Here is a 17,599-nt window from a genome sequence, read left to right on the forward strand (position 1 = left end):
GACCAACACAGGCCTGCAAGCGTAACTTCCACGCCTTGCTTTCTCCTTCTGGCCAATTTCCCCAAGCTGTCTTTTGGAAAGTCCAAAGGAAGAGTTTATGGCAGGGCGGGGCGCCTGGGCAGGAAAGTACATGTACACTCAGCCGGAGCCACCGCCCCCAGCGTAACAATGAGTCCTCTGTGTCAAGCACCAAGCCAAACCCCACCCATCTGTTTCTGCGCTTTGAGGAAATCGGAAATAACCATCCAAAGTTTCAGCTGGACAAAGGAAGAAGAGGCACAGCCAATCAAGTATATATAAAAAAATAATATTAGTTTTATTAAAGACGCAAACATTTCCGTAGGATAATGCCACAAGATCAATGTCTTAGAACGGTCTGGGTGACTGTGGGCCTATTAAAAAGAGCTTTCAAGAGAGTAAGAATTAAAGGCCTTCAGTTCCAATTGAAGCAACACCCATTTTTCAATGCGGACTCTGAAGCAATCGAAGCCAGCTCCCCGCAGAAGCTTGGAGGGGCAAGTTTATCCCCCAGCAGGCAGAAATACACTACTCGCCTATCAGTTCTTCCAGCAAGGCCCTCCAGGAGTAAAAAAATTAAATTAAAAAAAAATAAGACCCTACAATCATTTGAAAGAAAACCTTAAAACATAACCAAACCAAAATTATTCCTGGGCCATCGCTCGGTTATGACCAGTTCCTCCTCATGTGTGGCTCCTTAGAGCTAGTTCACAGGCCCAGCGTTATAGACAGGAGGCAGCACCCGCCGCGAGTTGGCTTTCACCCAAGGGTGCTCCATCACACCCTGAAGTGGCAGTCGATCAGCCGGGTTGTGGCGCAGCAGCTTTGAAATCAAGTCCCGGGCGCCTTCTGTCACAAACGGGGGGAACTTCAGATCTACCTGTATTTGGGTACGGGAGAGAGAGAAAAGGGAGTCAAGGCCACGAACCAGAGAAAAGCAGGCGTGGGAGGATTTAGCAAGGGACAAACGCTTCCTCAGCTTCTGAACGCATTTCTCTCTCACACACACACTTGGAAAGACATCTCTGGTACTTGCATTGGTAACATATTTAGGCAGGAAGCAAGTGAGCTCCCGTTGCTCGGTCCCTGCTCCTGCCAACCTAGCAGTTCGAAAGCATGTCAAAGTGCAAGTAGATAAATAGGTACCACTCCGGCGGGAAGGTAAACAGCGTTTCCGTGCGCTGCTCTGGTTCGCCAGAAGCGGCTTAGTCCTGCTGGCCACATGACCCGGAAGCTGTACGCCGGCTCCCTCGGCCAATAAAGCGAGATGAGCGCCGCAACCCAAGAGTTGGTCACGACTGGACCTAATGGTCAGGGCTCCCTGATTGGCAAGTCTTAGATATATAATAAATGTTCATAAATGTACCAAGCAAACACGTACATAAATTTATAAAGCACATGTCTGAAGCAGCACAGGAAGACAGTCCTGAAACCATTTTGACTCCCAAACTGACCAAATGGGAGAAGGTGGGGAAAAAACCCTTCCTTGTTACAGGAATTTAGTAACCACCATCTCAAAGGAATGGACAGACTACCAGGAAAGGGAATCAGATGGGGCATTATCAGATAACCTGGCAGACAGGAAAAACAACACTCAAATTTCTGTTGTAGACCACCTTTTCTGTGATGTAGGTATGATGTTTAGGGGGGGGGTCTTGGGTTACACCGCTTCTGTGATGTATGTATGATGTATGGAGGGGTGGTCTGGAGCTCCAGGGCAGGGAATTTAAAATTTAAAATATGGGCAGGCACACCTTGGTTCTGGGTCCTCCTTTCCTGCGTGTGAGGGGAGCACCCTGTTGCAACAGATCAATAAAGATCAGGCTTACTAGCTGCTTTGCTTCTCAATATTCTCTTGGTTGGCCTCTGTTGTTTTCTCCTACCAATAGTATACGGGCTCTTGGATACCCCATAACGGAAAAAGAGCAGATTTTGTTTACAACAGCATCAAGCTTTCCTTCTCCAAGATGGGCTACCTCTGTACTCTCTCCTCAGGTAGCTTTCCCTATTTTGAATTATCATACGACATGGTGGAAGGGAGATCTCATTTTTGCCTACTTTATTGCTAGACAGCCTGTGCTCAGCCAGTTGGTATGTTGTATGTATAAGGAAATTCTGCCCATGGTATGACTATTTTCCACCTTCTCATTTCGACTCTCTGGCACCCTACCTGCATAACCTAGCAATCCCAAAATATAGACACGCTTTTACCCTCGCAAAATTGAATGTACTGCCCTCGGCTGTACTTGAGGGACGATTCCAACGCATTCCACACGAAAAACGCTTATGTCCCTGTGGAGATGGCAGTACCGAATCGGTAGCACATGCCCTTCTGGCTTGCCCTCTTTATAAAGACTTGAGGAATGAGATGATCACCCCTCTTTTATTGTCCATTCCGGGTCATCCAACCACTGCCTTTTCTCTTGGAAGATCAAGATGAGCAGATGAAAGCAAAGTCTGCAAGGTTTTTAGCTGGGGCAATCAGAATAAGGTCCACTATTTGACTGCTGATTCAGGATCCTAAAGTGTGTTTTATATAATCAACTTTTTATTTCAGTTTTTTATATATCGCATTGTTGTATTGTTGCTATGGCTGATGGCTGACGCAAATAAACATTCATTCATTCATTCATTCATTCATTCATTCCTTCATTGTATGTGTCTCTTCCTCCAAAACACCTTGAAGGGTCTTCATGTGCACAAGGCTGCCCCCCGTTCTCCACACCCACCCTCATTCTCACACCCACCCTCCGAGGAAAGCTAGATCTAGAGAGGTGGGCCCAAGGCCTGCTTGAAGGATGGGAGGGGGCAGCCTGGGTTTTCCCAGCTTTTAAAGTCCAACACTGTAGCCACATGGCCTCCAAACCTCATGATTTCCCCGAAGTGTGCATTGCAGTGCCTCTAGGCTCTCATGAAAGGGTTGTACCCTATTCAGGATACGTGTCTACAGCCCTGAGGACAGTGGCAGCCAGGCCCAGTGGTGGGTTCTGCATTGGGGGCAGCAAAGATCCAGCTAGGAAGCAATCACCGTATTTTTTGCTCCATAAGACGCACCTGACCAGAAGACGCACCTAGTTTTTAGAGGAAAACACGAAAAAATATATTCTGAATGAAGGGGAGCCACGGCTCCCGTCCGTCCTCCGTGGCTCGCTTTAAAGCAGCAGAGCGGACTGCTCCTCTCCGCTTTGCTGCTTTAAAACAGCCTCAGAGGAGGGAAGGAAGGGGAGCCATAGAATCATAGAGTTGGAAGAGCCCACAAGGGCCATCGAGTCCAACCCCCTGCCAAGCAGGAAACACCATCAGAGCACTCCTGACATATGGTTGTCAAGCCTCTGCTTAAAGACCTCCAAAGAAGGAGACTCCACCACACTCCTTGGCAGCAAATTCCACTGCCGAACAGCTCTTACTGTCAGGAAGTTCTTCCTAATGTTGAGGTGGAACCTTCTTTCTTGGAGTTTGGATCCATTGCTCCGTGTCCGCTTCTCTGGAGCAGCAGAAAACAACCTTTCTCCCTCCTCTATGTGACATCCTTTTATATATTTGAACATGGCTATCATATCACCCCTTAACCTCCTCTTCTCCAGGCTAAACATGCCCAGCTCCCTTAGCCGTTCCTCATAAGGCATCGTTTCCAGGCCTTTGACTATTTTGGTTGCTCCTCCTCTGCCCTCCTCGTTCCAGCCTTGGCTCTCGTCCGTCCATCCCTCCTCCACGGCTCACTTTAAAGCAGCAAAGCAGACAGGAGCCGCTTACACATCCCTCCTCCATGCAGCATTGGCTTCATAAGACGCACAGACATTTCCCCTTACTTTTTAGGAGGAAAAAGGTGTGTCTTATTGAGTTAAAATACGGTTATCAGCGTTGCTGACCCTGGGCGGCCCACTCCATTCTGAAGCCGCAAGAACTGGCCCTATGCTTTTCACCAGCTCTGCCGCCACATAAGCTCCCAGTCCTCATGCTTTTGTCTCTTCCTTCCCCCCCCCCCTCTTTTGCACCACTTCTTGGGACAATCCCCTTTGGGGCTAGAGCCCCCTGGTGCTAGCAGAACCCTCCTGGCACAACCCAGCAACTCTGCACGGAAACGGCTGTCATGAGCGACAATTGTGGGCCAATTGTGAAGCCGACTGCAAAGCTCACCGAGACAATGCGGCGATAAGTCTCCGGGGCGGAGGCGGTCTCGAAGGGCGGGTGCCCCACCAGGAACTCGTAACACAGGATCCCGATGCACCAGTGGTCCACCTTCTCGTTGTGCGGTTTGCCTTCAATCATCTCAGGGGGGAGGTAGTCCATAGTCCCGCACATGGTCTTTCTCCTGAGGCAGAGCAGGAGATCAAGGGCGGTTAAGAGCTGAAGGGATCTGGGGCAGCGCAGTGAAGAACTAGGGCCTCAGATATCCCGGGCAAACCAAACCAAGGGCGCTCCCCCCTTACCTGAGCGAGGGGGCATGCACGGACCAGCCGAAATCAGCAATCTTCAGCTCCCCCTTCAGCCCCATAAGCAAGTTCTCCGGCTTGATGTCCCGGTGGATGACCTTCTTGCTGTGACAGTAGAGGAGGGCGTCAGCCAGCTCTTCCATGTACTGCAGAGGTGAAGCAAAGAAGGGTCCGTTGCGTACACCTTGGGACACCAGTGCCTTGCTATCTGAGAGACTTGAACCCGCCGCCCTGCTCCTTTGGTGCGCTGGGTAACCTCAAACTGCACCCTTTGAATGACAGCCAAACAGATCAGCCACATACCTACGGGACCGCCTCTCTTGGTATGCCCTAAAAGGACTTTAAGGTCCACAAATGACAACATTTTGGAGTTCCCAGGGTGCAAGGTGGTTAGACTGGTCTCCGCTAGGGCCAGGGCCTTTTCAGCACTGGCTCCGACGTAGTGGAACGCTCTGTCACAAGAGACCAGGGCCCTGTGGGACTTGACATCTTTCCGCAGGGCCTGCAAGACAGAGCTGTTCCGCATGGCCGTTGGTTTGGACTTGGTCTGACCCTTATGTTTCCCTGCCCTTATGGTCTTGATTTATCAGCTACTTTAAAATGAGGCTGCATTTTAACATGTATTTTAAATTTTAAATTTTTCTTTTCTTTTCCTCCCCTCTCTTTCCCCCCTATGTTTTTACTGTGAATTCATTGGTGCTAGCTGCCCTGAGCCCGGCTCAGTATAAATAAATTGCATTATTATTATTATTATTATTATTTTGCCAGTTCCAGCTGGTGCGCCCACGATTATTGTTCTTGGACAGGGATAGCCTGGCCAGGATGATTCATGCACTGGTAACCTCAAGATTTGACTAATGCGAACAAACTATTGCCAGCACCAATTCTTAAAAGCTTGCACTGGCTGCCCATATGATACTGGACCCCATTCAAGATTCTTGTATATAATTTGCTAGATTAGTCTTAAGGACACTGTAAAGACCAGCTAATCTCTGCACGTTGACGGAGATCTTCAGGGGAGGTTATTAGTGGTCCTCCATGGTTCAAATGTTCAGCTTATAACCACCAAAAACCCAACCCTGTGGAAACCATTCCAGACTGAGATTAGGCCTTTGGCAAAGCCTTTTCTATTTTTTTCCCCTTTTATAAATATTTTATTGAGTTTTACAGAAAATATAAAGCAACAAAAAATAAACAACAACACAACAATAATAAAAAATGCAATAACACACAAACACAAAACAGCGAAAAATATCAAAAAACAAAAACAAAAGATAAAAACTGTTTTATCCTCATTGTATTCCTTGCATTAACTTATTTCTCCGACCTCCCCAGACCTCCCTTCTCTGTATTCCAGATCATATATTCAATCAGCAAATTCCTTCCCTCTGTCTTGATATTAATTTTGTCTTAATTTTAATATCTTAATAAAACTTAGTTTTCTTAAATCTTAAAATATTGGGTCTTTTTTTAATCTTTAAACTTTTTACTAATAACCTTTTACATTCAATCTGATGTCATCAAACATTCATTATCTTATAGTGACAAAGCCTTTTCTATTTCAGCACGAGTGTTAAAAAGGCTTTGCCAAGGGCCTCTGAGCCCAGGCGCAGTGATTGGCAAGCTCACCGTGGCGCTCCTCTGCTCATCGAAACGCCGGTGTTTCTGCAGCTCCTTGTAGAGCTCCCCGCGAGGGGCATACTCCAGGATCAGATACACACGCTTCCGGTCGTGGAAGTAGTTGTAAAGGCGCAGGATATTGGGGTGGCTGCAGGAAAGGGGAGGCGCGTTAGAATCTACGACCGGGGAGCGGCAGGAAAGCATGCGTAGGCAAACTAAGGCCCAGGGGCCAGATCCAGCCCAATCGCCTTCTAAATCTGGCCCGTGGATAGTCCAGGAATCAGCGTGTTTTTACAATGCTTTTATTTAAAATGCACCTCTGGGTTATTTGTGGGACCTGCCTGATGTTTTTACGTGAGTAGAATGTGTGCTTTTATTTAAAATGCATCTCTGGGTTATTTGTGGGGCATAGGAATTTGTTCATTTCCCCCCAAAAAACATAGTCCGGCCCCCCACAAGGTCTGAGGGACAGTGGACTGGCCCCCTGCTGAAAAAGTTTGCTGAATCCTGAATTAAAGGGATGAAGATCCATGGGGCCACACAATTGCCAGTTCTGGGACCGCTTTTAATTTAATAGCACTCTTTCACTGCTTTTTTTCTTTTCGTTTGCCGGCTCTTTGCGAGGGACAGAAATTTAACAAACAACATCACCTGTACAGCCGGAAACTGACAGGATTTTAGGGACAACAGCTTCTACACCCAAAGAGAGTCCATCTTTTCCAAAAACTTCCTTGGCCGTTTTTGTCCTTGATGCTCACAGGAAGGGGGCAAAGCGGGCCGACAGTTAAAACTATTATGAACTTGGGAAGCCCAGGGGCCTTTGGTCTTTTGCAGTACCTGAGGTGACACTGGATTTCAATCTCCCGCCGCAGCTGATGTTCCACGCACTCCTTCTCCATTTGGGATTTGAAGAGCACCTTGAGCGCCACAATGAACTTGGATTCTTTCTCCCGAGCCAGGTAGACGTTCCCAAATTTGCCTTTGCCCAAAGGACGCCCGATCTCAAAGTCATCAATGGTGAATAAGCGCCTGGGGAGTGGAGAACAAGTTAGCTGCATGACGGCCCAGAGGATTTTGTCATTTTGCAAGGAGGGGACGGGCACCTTGAAACCCTATTGTTCCCCGCAGGGAGACTCTCCTGGCACCATCACTACATACCTTTAGGTACCAGGCAAAAGCATCCCTCTTCTCCCAGGTCTTTGGCTCGTTAAACAATCCATGGCCTTTCGAAGTGGCAGGGTATTGTTTCGGTTTGATATTACAGTCGTACCTTGGAAGTCGAACGGAATCTGTTCCAGAAGTCCGTTCGACTTCCAAAACATTTGAAAGCCAAATCGCAACTTCTGATTGGCTGCAGGAAGCTCCTGTTGGGAAACTGTGTACGTGCAGCTACTCACACAGAGTCAAGTTAAGGTTTGGCAGACAGCCAGAAGGTCATGTGAAGGAGTAAGTCTTCCTGGTGATAACAGAGGCATGGAGACAGCTCCCTGATTGGTCAAGCTCATAGAATCATAGAGTTGGAAGAGACCACAAGGGCCATCGAGTCCAACCCCCTGCCAAGCAGGAAACACCATCAGAGCACTCCTGACATATGGTTGTCAAGCCTCTGCTTAAAGACCTCCAAAGAAGGAGACTCCACCACACTCCTTGGCAGCAAATTCCACTGTCGAACAGCTCTTACTGTCAGGAAGTTCTTCCTAATGTTTAGGTGGAATCTTCTTTCTTGTAGTTTGGATCCATTGCTCCGTGTCCGCTTCTCTGGAGCAGCAGAAAACAACCTTTCTCCCTCCTCTATGTGACATCCTTTTATATATTTGAACATGGCTATCATATCACCCCTTAACCTCCTCTTCTCCAGGCTAAACATGCCCAGCTCCCTTAGCCGTTCCTCATAAGGCATCGTTTCCAGGCCTTTGACCATTTTGGTTGCCCTCCTCTGGACACGTTCCAGTTTGTCAGTGTCCTTCTTGACACTGGCTCTCTCAAGGGAGCGATAATTAATGGTCTACTAACAGGAATGCGTTAATTCTGGAGTTCAGTGTTCAGTGTGTCAGTGTAAGAGTTGTGTGGGAGAGAGCTAGCAAAAGATCTGAGTTCTGTTCCTGTAACTAGTCCACTGTATATAATAAACACCTAGCTACAAGTTCCTGGTTCCTGCTTCGTCTATCCTGTCTGCAGCCAAGTCGCCAATTACTTCTGTGGATTCTGCGTGTACTCTGCTAGATCTGGCTAAGGTGGTGCAACTAGTCAGAAAGCTGCGAAACACCACATAGGTTTTGCCAATCAGAAGCCGTGGAAGCCCTGCCGGACGTTCGGGTTCCAAAAGAACGTTTGGAAACCAGAACAATCACTTCCGGCTTTGCGGGTTTCGGGAACCAAAACGGCTGAGTTGCAGGGCGTTCGGGATCCAAGGTATGCCTGTATAAGTTTGTGTTTTTATATTTAAACTGCTCTGGGATCTTCGGATGAAGAGCGGGGTAGAAATTTAGTAAGTAAATAAGCATGGCTAGCCCCAACCCATTCCCAAGTCCAGAAACAGATTTGTAACCGCCAGCTTTCTGAAACCAGTAACAAGGCAACTCACTCAGGGCCCTCCTTCGGCGGCTGAGCCACGGAGCCAGACTCAATAGGAACCCTGCCTGCGACAGCTGTGGAAACAGAAAACAAAGTCATCTATAACACGGCAAGACCAACACAAGCCCCAGCATCCTTTACGACAAGCAGTCTGGGGAAAACCCCAAAGCAATGGGGTGCATCTGAGGCAATTTCAGCAGCACAGGAATCAGTGAGAGACATGTTACAGAAAAATCTAGGTGCGAGGCTGGTCAGCCACCCAGCTCGTTGGGCAGAGCCCGTGGGCCCCTGCGGAATAAAGGAAGGAGCCCAGCCACCAACCAGAGCAAATAGCTGTAGACGAAAGTTTATTGCGCCACAAGTTCAAAGAGGAATTTTGAACCCCGAGGGTGGGGTGACTTTTAAAACTTTCCCACCATATCCCGGAATACAGTTCGTACAGCATCATTGATACACCATTGCTACATCACTGGCATGTCACAAAAGGGGTAAACAGGGGTTACAACGGGGCACGGGTGGCGCTGTGGGTTAAACCACAGAGCCTAGGACTTGCTGATCAGAAGGTCAGCGGTTCGAATCCCCGTGACGGGGTGAGCTCCCGTTGCTCAGTCCCTGCTCCTGCCAACCTAGCAGTTCAAAAGCACCTCAAAGTGCAAGTAAATAAATAGGTACCACTCCGGCAGGAAGGTAAACGGCGTTTCCATGCGCTGCTCTGGTTCGCCAGAAGCGGCTTAGTCCTTCTGGCCACATGACCCGGAAGCTGTATGCTGGCTCCCTCGGCCAGTAAAGCAAGATGAGCGCCGCAACCCCAGAGTCAGTCACGACTGACTAGACAGGGGTTACACTAGTTTAACCTTGGCAAACATGTCCAGACAAGTCCTTGATACAAGATTAGCAAGACCCAGGTATAAGATGAGCATAGGCAAACACCTCTGAAGTCCCACCACCCAAAGTACAAAAAACTTCCTTTGCATGTCTGGACCCCTTGGGAAGTCTGGTGATGGTACAGTGGTGCCTCGCAAGACGAAAAGAATCTGTTCCGTGAGTCTCTTCGTCTTGCGGTTTTTTTTGTCTTGCGAAGCAAGCCCATTAGCGGATTAGCGCTATTAGCGGATTAGCTGCTAAAAGTCTATTAGCGGCTATTAAAGGCTTAAGGGATTAGCGGATTAGCTGCTAAAAGGCTATTAGCGGCTATTAAAGGCTTAAGGGATTAGCTGCTAAAAGGCTATTAGCAGCTTAGATCAGCTGATAAACGGCTTAGATCAGCTGTTAAGCGGCTCAGCGAACAGCTGTTAAGCGGCTTAGGGGCTTGGGAAAAAGGCTGGGAGGGGAAAAAAAACCCCAGGAATCGCAAGACATTTTCGTCTTGCGAAGCAAGCCCATAGCAAATTCGTTTTGCGAAGCACCTCCAAAACGGAAAACCCTTTCGTCTAGCGGGTTTTCCGTCTTGCGAGGCATTCGTCTTGCGGGGCACCACTGTATTAGGCTTTCCCTGGCCAACAATCAGCTCAGCAATTGTTACTTCTGGGCACTTCCTGGGGTAGGAGGTGTGTATACGTGTCCTCACGCTTGGGGGGGGGGGGGTGGCAGAAAAAAGAGTCGCTTTTCCAAGGGCAAAATAGTGTTGAAATGGAGGAAACTGGCAAAGGAGTTGATTTTATACGATTGCTAAAGCTAGGTAACTTCCCTGAGCTGTCAAGTTGAAAGGATACGTTTATGCATAATATTTGTAACATTTAACAACTTTAAATAATTTCCATAACAGACATTTCCGTAATTTCCGTAACAGACATTTCCAAACGTTTCCACAACGCAGACCAGGTCTTACCCATATTCTGGGCACCCGAATCCTTTGGGCCTTTCTTTGTGCTGCTGGAAATAGCTCTGTGGGCCAAAAGCGATCCAGAAGGGGTGATGGATGATGGAGTATTGGTATCCTTACAGGCCACCCTCTGAGCACTTGTCATGTTGTTCACCCGATACTGCAGGAAAGGGACAACGCAATCAAGAAACAGCCCCATTCAAGGTCACATTTCGTGGTTTTTAAATGAAGACGTACACACAGCCCTGTGTGCAAAGACAGAAAAGTCAGTGTATTTGGTATCAGTAGGTTTTCTGAAACACTCCAGTGATCTGATTTCACTTGTTTATGGACTTGTACTTTTAATCTTTTGTTGGAAGCCGCCCAGAGTGTCTGGGGAAACCCAACCAGGTGGGCGGGGTATAAATAACATATTAATTATTATTATTGCTATTATTACTTGTATTTTGTCAGCAAAGCAAATAACTTTGAAACTGCCGGGTTTGTCTAGTATTAATTGTCTTTACAACTGACATCCATCCACTGTTACCAATGAACTTATGAAATGGGAAAATTTCCATGGAAAAGTAAAATAACGGAGAATGTCCCCCTCACATAACTGGTTATATACCTTCATTTGAAGCCCCATTCATAAATGTGATACTAGTAAAAGCCACAATTTAGAGCCCACAGGCTACCAGACACAGACACACAGATATACACACACACACACACACACACAATAGGACTTTTGTCAAGAGCAGAAGATAAGGTCAAAGACTAGTCATCCAATTTTTGTCTGTCACACATACAGTGGTACCTCAAGTTATGAACTTAATTCGTTCCAGAGGTCCGTTCTTAACCCAAAACCATTCTTAACCTGGGACGCACTTTCCCTAATGGGGCCTCCCGCCGCCACCATTTTTGTTCTCATCCTGGGGCAAAGTTCTCAACCCGAGGTACTACTTCCGGGTTAGCAGAGTTTGTAACCCGAGGTACCACTGTACTCAATTTAACTCACCACCCCAATAAAGATTCCTTCACAACCCATCACAACAGTTGACACATTCCCACCCCACGTATCGTTTTCCCAGCAGTGGCAGATATAGGCAAAGACTTACTTTGGAAAGGCTATACATACTGCTCAGATTTTCCTTATTTGCCATCTTGGATCACAAGATGCTCTGAAAGACCATCGGATCTCAGAATCCTCAGAGGGAGAGACAGCCCGGCTCTGGTGCCCAGCACCAAGTCAGAAAGATTGCGACCAAAATTACCGCAGCTCCAGTGTTGAATCCCAAGAGTCACTCTGCAAAGGGTAAACAGATATCATGCTGTGGAACCGAACCAATGTTAGGAAATCTAGGTGGCAAATGGCTCCTGGGACATGGATTGTGGGCGCCAAATCAGAACATCCAGTCACCATTAAAAAAAAAAAGCAACACCTTTTATTTATTTTTCCAGAAAGCATGAACTAATTCGCGATTCACATCTGACACATTGTTAATATCACCCTTTTAACAGAAACTGCTAATACATGTTTAATTTTCTGTCCACAATAAAAATACAGTCGTACCTCCATTTATGTAACCAGAGAGTTACATAAACTTTGGGATGCGCACGGGTCAAACCCGGAAGGATTTTACTGGGTTTCGTCACGTGCACATGCGCAGAAGTGGTCCTCAGGTTGTGGAAACCTCGGGATCCGACTGGACCTCCGGAACGGATCCCATCCGCAACCGGAGGTACCATTGTATTGGCACAATACTTCAGTTTTCAAAAGACTCTATTCTTTATTGTTCAATTCTGGCCTTCTAATACGCCCTGTAGCAAATCCTCCCACAGCTATACAGCGGTACCTTGGTTTACAAACTTAATCTGTTCCGGAAGTCCATTCTTAAACGAAATCGTTCTTAAACCAAGGCGTGCTTTCCCATAGCAGCGGGGGACTCAATTTACAAATTGAAGACCCTCAGCAGGAAGCAAAACCTGTTCTGATTTCAAGGGAAAGTTCACAAACCAAAACACCTACTTCCGGGTTTGCAGCGTTCTTAATCCAATATGTTCATAAACTGAGGTGTTCTTAAACCAAGGCACCACTGTACTATACCGACTGATTCTTTTAAAGTAGCAAGGGAATACCTTTGTATCCCTCCACCTGTTGTCAGCTGAGTTACTGAAAGCACTGCTACTGTGTTTGGTTTGGCAGCTTAAAGAGTGTCACACTCTTTAAGCACATTCATATATTTATAATAGAAAAGTACTGGGAAGAAAGAATATTGTTTTCTCCTTCTAAACATACAAATGGTTGTTTGCAGCACGTGAAACTTTCAGGTTAAAAAATAAGGATGTCTGCTGCCCCAGTTTATGCTCCACATTTGATCACACTATTATTAATGTGTGCACAGAATAATTGAATGCCTGAGTACAGGTACATGCATATGTCACAGCTTGCAATATAATTGCCTGAAGGGATGTTCCTGCCAGCTTTATTTTTGTGATAACTTGTTGACTTGCCTTGGGTGTGCTCTCGTTTGGGATAGGGGGATAGAGTCCATTGTGCATACAGTCATTCATTTTCGAGAAAAGGTTCTGACAAAGCCCGGCAAAAATATTATTTCACATCCTGAAATATTACTGTGAACAGATTTAGTGTGTGCTTAGTGGCATGCCTTCCAGCTGCAGGAGAGTTCTCAATCACCTACACCTAACTATACATAAATATCCCTAAAAGTGGCATTTATGAATGCAACACCTAACAGTTAAATTCAATTACCTTAAGCATGTGTTGAAAAGCATTTCATACCCGGGGAAGTGCTACAGAAATCACAAGCAAAAAACATACCTCCAAGTTAGTAGTATGATGGCAAAATAATCCCCCCCTCCCGTGATCTACTTTTTCCTTCTTGCTTTGAGGGTGGGGTGGGTTTGGGTTTCTTGTTGTTTTTTGGTACAATCCAGTAGTTTATAGACTTTATGAATCAAATATAAATGGGAGCAACCATATGATGCTACTTTCAGCACACTGTTCTGGAATAAACGCCTCGTCTGCACTATAAACATTTTTTAAAAACAGCACCATACCATTTCAAGCAGCGGAGGGGGGGGGGCTGGGAAATGTAGATTGGCTAAAGGTGCTGCTGAGTTATTAGGAGACCCCCCCCAAAAAAAAGATCTATAATTCCCAGAGCGGTTCAACAACCAATCCCTCCTCGCAGGGAACTCAGGAAGGGGAAGGGGTCTCCTAACATCTCTCAGCACCCTTAGCAAACTATAGTTCCCAGGATTGGGGAGGGGGGAGATCTATGACTGTTTACAGCACTATGAAGCTGCTTTCCTATGCATAGTGCGGATTGGGCCTTTACCAGCTCTACGCGGGGCTGCCCTTGAAGCTGTCCCAGAAACTCCAGCGGGTGCAGAATGCTGCAGCGAGGCTCCTCACAGGGTCTCTACCATGGGAGCATATTCACCCAGTGCTTTTCCAGCTGCACTGGCTCCCGGTGGAGTTCAGGGTCAGATTTAAGGTGCTGCTTTTGACATTTAAAGCCCTTCACGGCCTAGGACCCTCGTACCTACGAGACCACCTCTCCTGGTATGCCCCACGGAGGACCTTGAGGTCATATATAGCAACACCCTAGAGGTCCCGGGCCCTAAGGAAGTCAGATTAGCCTCAGCCTGAGCCAGGGCCTTTTCAACACTGGCTCCGGCCTGGTGGAACGCTCTGCCTCATGAGACCAGGGCCCTGCAGGATCTGATTTCTTTCCGCAGGGCCTGTAAGACAGAGGTGTTCCACTTGGCCTTTGGCTCAGAATCAGTTGGATTCCTTCCCCCTTTTTCTTTTTCCTTTCTCCTCCCATGATGAGATCGCTCCCTAATTGTTTTAATGTTGTATCTTAATCTTTTAAACTGTATTTTAATAAACTTGTTTTTATTATTGGTTGTTAGCCGCCCTGAGCCAGGTCTTGGCTGGGGAGGGCGGGGTATTAAAAAAATATTTATTTATTTATTTTACCCCGAGATCCACCCAGAGCCATTATCCACCCAACCCCATGCAGCCCTGTGGCTCTCCTTGCAATACCAGATCCCAGTCTCCCATCAGGTCCGGGAGGGTGGGAGCCGCAGTCCTGAAGGGGGACACGGGGGATCCCCGTCCCTGCCCCGCCGACCCCTTTTTCCTCCCACCGGCCCGCGGGATTCCCTACCTACCTGCCAGCCAACAGCCTCCCATCCGCGTCGCCGCAAAAACGCCTTTGCCTTCGCTTTTCAAATCTGTCCTCCCGAAGCCCTATTGGCTGCTGCCGCGTTCCAGACGGGCCTCCTAATTGGTTACCAGAAGCCAGCAGCTCCGCCTCCCCTTCCGAAGGAGCGGGTCTCCCGCTTTCTCATTGGCTAACGGAAGGGCCTCTCGCGCGCCTCTCCTGCCCTTTCCATTGGTCAAGTTTCGAGCATGCGAGTTAGGAAAGGGGGCGGGATTTGCAAAGGAGAGGAAAGGGTACCGATTGGCTGCTTCCCTGCGCCCTTGACGATGCTCGCTCCCGGTTGGTTAAAGTCGGGAGACGGCCGAGCGCAAGCTTAGTGGTTGCGAGGACCTTGTCAATCTCCCCCCCACACCAAAGCTGGCCAATCAGAAACGAGGAAGAGCAACGTAGGGAGGGATATGTCGGCCATTTTGTGAAACGACAAGCATTGGGAGACGTGAGCCGAAAGAGGGATGGAGGGCCGCCAGGCAAAACAGCGCACCCTGGAAACCAGAGAAGGGGCGGGACCAGTGTAGAAAGAGCGGCCAATGGTCTTCCGCTAGGCGTATCCCACCAATTGCAGACGAAGGTGGAAGTAGGCGGGCCAACGCGCAACTGATGGACACTTCAGTTGACCAATCACGCGGAAATAGAAGTGTAAGTGTTGAAGGGCCACCCAAGGTTCATCTAGTCCAACCCCGAGCAATGCCGGAAACAGAAAAACAAAGTCAAGCTTTGCACAGCTAACCAATAGGATTAATTATAGAGAAATAAAACTTAATTCTGCTTTTATAACATTTGAGGTTAGAGAAGGATCGTCAGTAAAAATCAGAAAGGAGCAGGCCGGGGCGTTGCTGTTCCCCGGCCAGCGGAGACTCTAATCATGTCTCATGCGCTCTCCGTTCATCATGTTCTGTTCTCCCGGAGGAGGAACAGGTAAGGATATACCTCACTGACGATACCCAGCTCGTATGGACGCCGGGGCCGCCATTTTGCGCACAGCCTCTCAGGTCACGGTGGCGCAAAAGTGAGCTGCCTTGGAAACTCTTCGCGGGAGATTAAAACGCCTCCCGCTGCGACATTTTGCACCGTTTCCCGCGGCAAAGCTCTTTGTGCAGAGCGGCATATAAGCAACCCTGCCGAAGAGCCGCCTGCTTTCCCAGGGCGCCATGCGCCAGCTAATTTGCATGGGGCGGTGACGTCGCTCGAGAAGGTACAAGGGCAGCCCTACCGTAATTACTGGGAGGAGCCGGGCAGAGCCAGGGGCCTCTGGAATTTAGTTTTTTGTAAATAATTTTTATTAGTTTTCATTAAAAACACTCCAGTTCATAGAATATCAAACCTTGCCACATCTTAATTCAAATAATAAAGCCAATTATACATTCCAAATTATATATTTTAAAAAAGACTTCCCATGTTCTGGCTGGTCAGCAGAATTTTTTTTATTTCTTGTTCCTGCTTTTTTCTCCTTTATTCCCAATATCATAGTTCCAATCTTAATCCTTTATCTAAGGGGCCTCTGGAATTTTGCACGCTACACCAATAAAAAATAATGGATTTGATACCCATTTGAGACTATGGAGCGTTTAGCCAGTTTAATTTTGAATTTTTTGGGGGGGGTAGGGGACAACGCTCCTCATCTTCCTATTTGCCAGAGACCCTCAAGAAAGATTCTGTGCGGATGCCAACTAATTAATGTCTAGGATGCAATGGCCTCCAGATATTTATTTTTATTTATTGCATTTATAGGTAAAGGTACCCCTGACCATTAGGTACAGTTGCGGATGACTCTGGGGTTGCGGCGCTCATCTCGCTCTATAGGCCGAGGGAGCCGGCGTTTGTCCGCAGACAGCTTCCGGGTCATGTGGCCAGCATGACTAAGCCACTTCTGGCGAAACCAGAGCAGCGCACAGAAATGCCGTTTACCTTCCCGCCGGAGCAGTACCTATTTATCTACTTGCACTTGACGTGCTTTCGAACTACTAGGTTGGCAGGAGCAGGGACCGAGCAACAGGAGCTCACCCTGTCGCGGGAATTCGAACTGCCGACCTTCTGATTGGCAAGCCCTAGGCTCTGTGGTTTAGGCCACAGCGCCACCCGCGTCCCATTGCATTTATAACCCACCTTTTATTCCAAGGATCTAGAGGTGGTGTGCACAGTTCTTCTCCTCCTTCTCATTTAATCTGCACACAACAACCCTGTGAGGTAGGTTAGGCTGATAGAGGCAGTGACGGGCCCAAAGTCACCCAGTGAGCTTCATGACCAAGCAGGATTCGAACTCAGGTCTCCCAGGTCCTAGGTCCAGCACGTGCTCCAAATCATCCCCAGCCAACATGACCAGCGCTAAGGGAGAGCACCATGTTAGCTATCAGTGTTGTGTGAGAGATGGCAGACTCCACACATGCCCTACACGTTGAAGCCCCGTGTCCTATCCTGCTTCTGTTATTACTACATTGCATTGCATTGACTTTGAATTCTACGGGAACACCAAGTTGTAAACAATAAAATGCATTGCAATAAAAAAAGCCATTAAAGGTAAAGGGACCCCTGGCCATTAAGTCCAGTCGCAGACGACTCTGGGGTTGAGGCGCTCCTCTTGCTTTATTGGCCGAGGGAGCCGTCGTACAGCTTCCGTGTCATGTGGCCAGCATGACTACGCCGCTTCTGGCGAACCAGAGCAGCGCACGGAAACGCCGTTTACCTTCCCACCGGAGTGGTACCTATTTATCGACTTGCACTTTGACGTGCTTTTGAACTGCTAGGTTGGCAAGAGCAGGGACCGAGCAACGGAAGCTCACTCCGTCATTGCGGGGATTCGAACCGCCGACCTTCTGATCGGCAAGTCCTAGGCTCTGTGGTTTAACCCACAGAGCCAACCGCGTCCCAAAGAAGCCATTAAAATACAGTTAAAAACC

At 47.8% G+C, this 17,599-nt stretch overlaps 1 protein-coding gene across 4 annotated transcripts; it reads right to left on the reverse strand.

Annotated features, from left to right (window-relative positions):
* Positions 1–299: 299 nt before the first annotated feature.
* Positions 300–15,784, reverse strand: AURKB (aurora kinase B). Of its 4 annotated transcripts, none has more exons than XM_083410609.1 (10): positions 14,653–15,784; positions 13,223–13,263; positions 11,568–11,755; positions 10,474–10,712; positions 8,656–8,719; positions 6,909–7,100; positions 6,081–6,219; positions 4,449–4,597; positions 4,156–4,330; positions 300–898 (listed from the first exon to the last, which is right to left on the reverse strand). In XM_083410609.1, exons 4-10 carry the CDS (start codon positions 10,664–10,666, stop codon positions 722–724), a joined length of 1,089 nt encoding a protein of 362 aa, XP_083266735.1. In that variant the 5' UTR covers positions 10,667–10,712; positions 11,568–11,755; positions 13,223–13,263; positions 14,653–15,784; the 3' UTR covers positions 300–721. The 4 variants fall into 4 exon arrangements, with proteins under 4 accessions (XP_083266735.1, XP_083266732.1, XP_083266733.1 ...); XM_083410606.1 differs by having other exon boundaries at positions 10,474–10,627; positions 14,653–15,776; XM_083410607.1 differs by lacking the exon at positions 14,653–15,784 and adding an exon at positions 14,525–14,637 and having other exon boundaries at positions 10,474–10,627.
* Between the last annotated feature and the right edge of the window lie 1,815 nt (positions 15,785–17,599).

The sequence above is a fragment of the Podarcis tiliguerta genome (assembly GCF_965153285.1).
Source record: "Podarcis tiliguerta genome assembly, chromosome: 13".
NCBI lineage: Eukaryota > Metazoa > Chordata > Lepidosauria > Squamata > Lacertidae > Podarcis > Podarcis tiliguerta.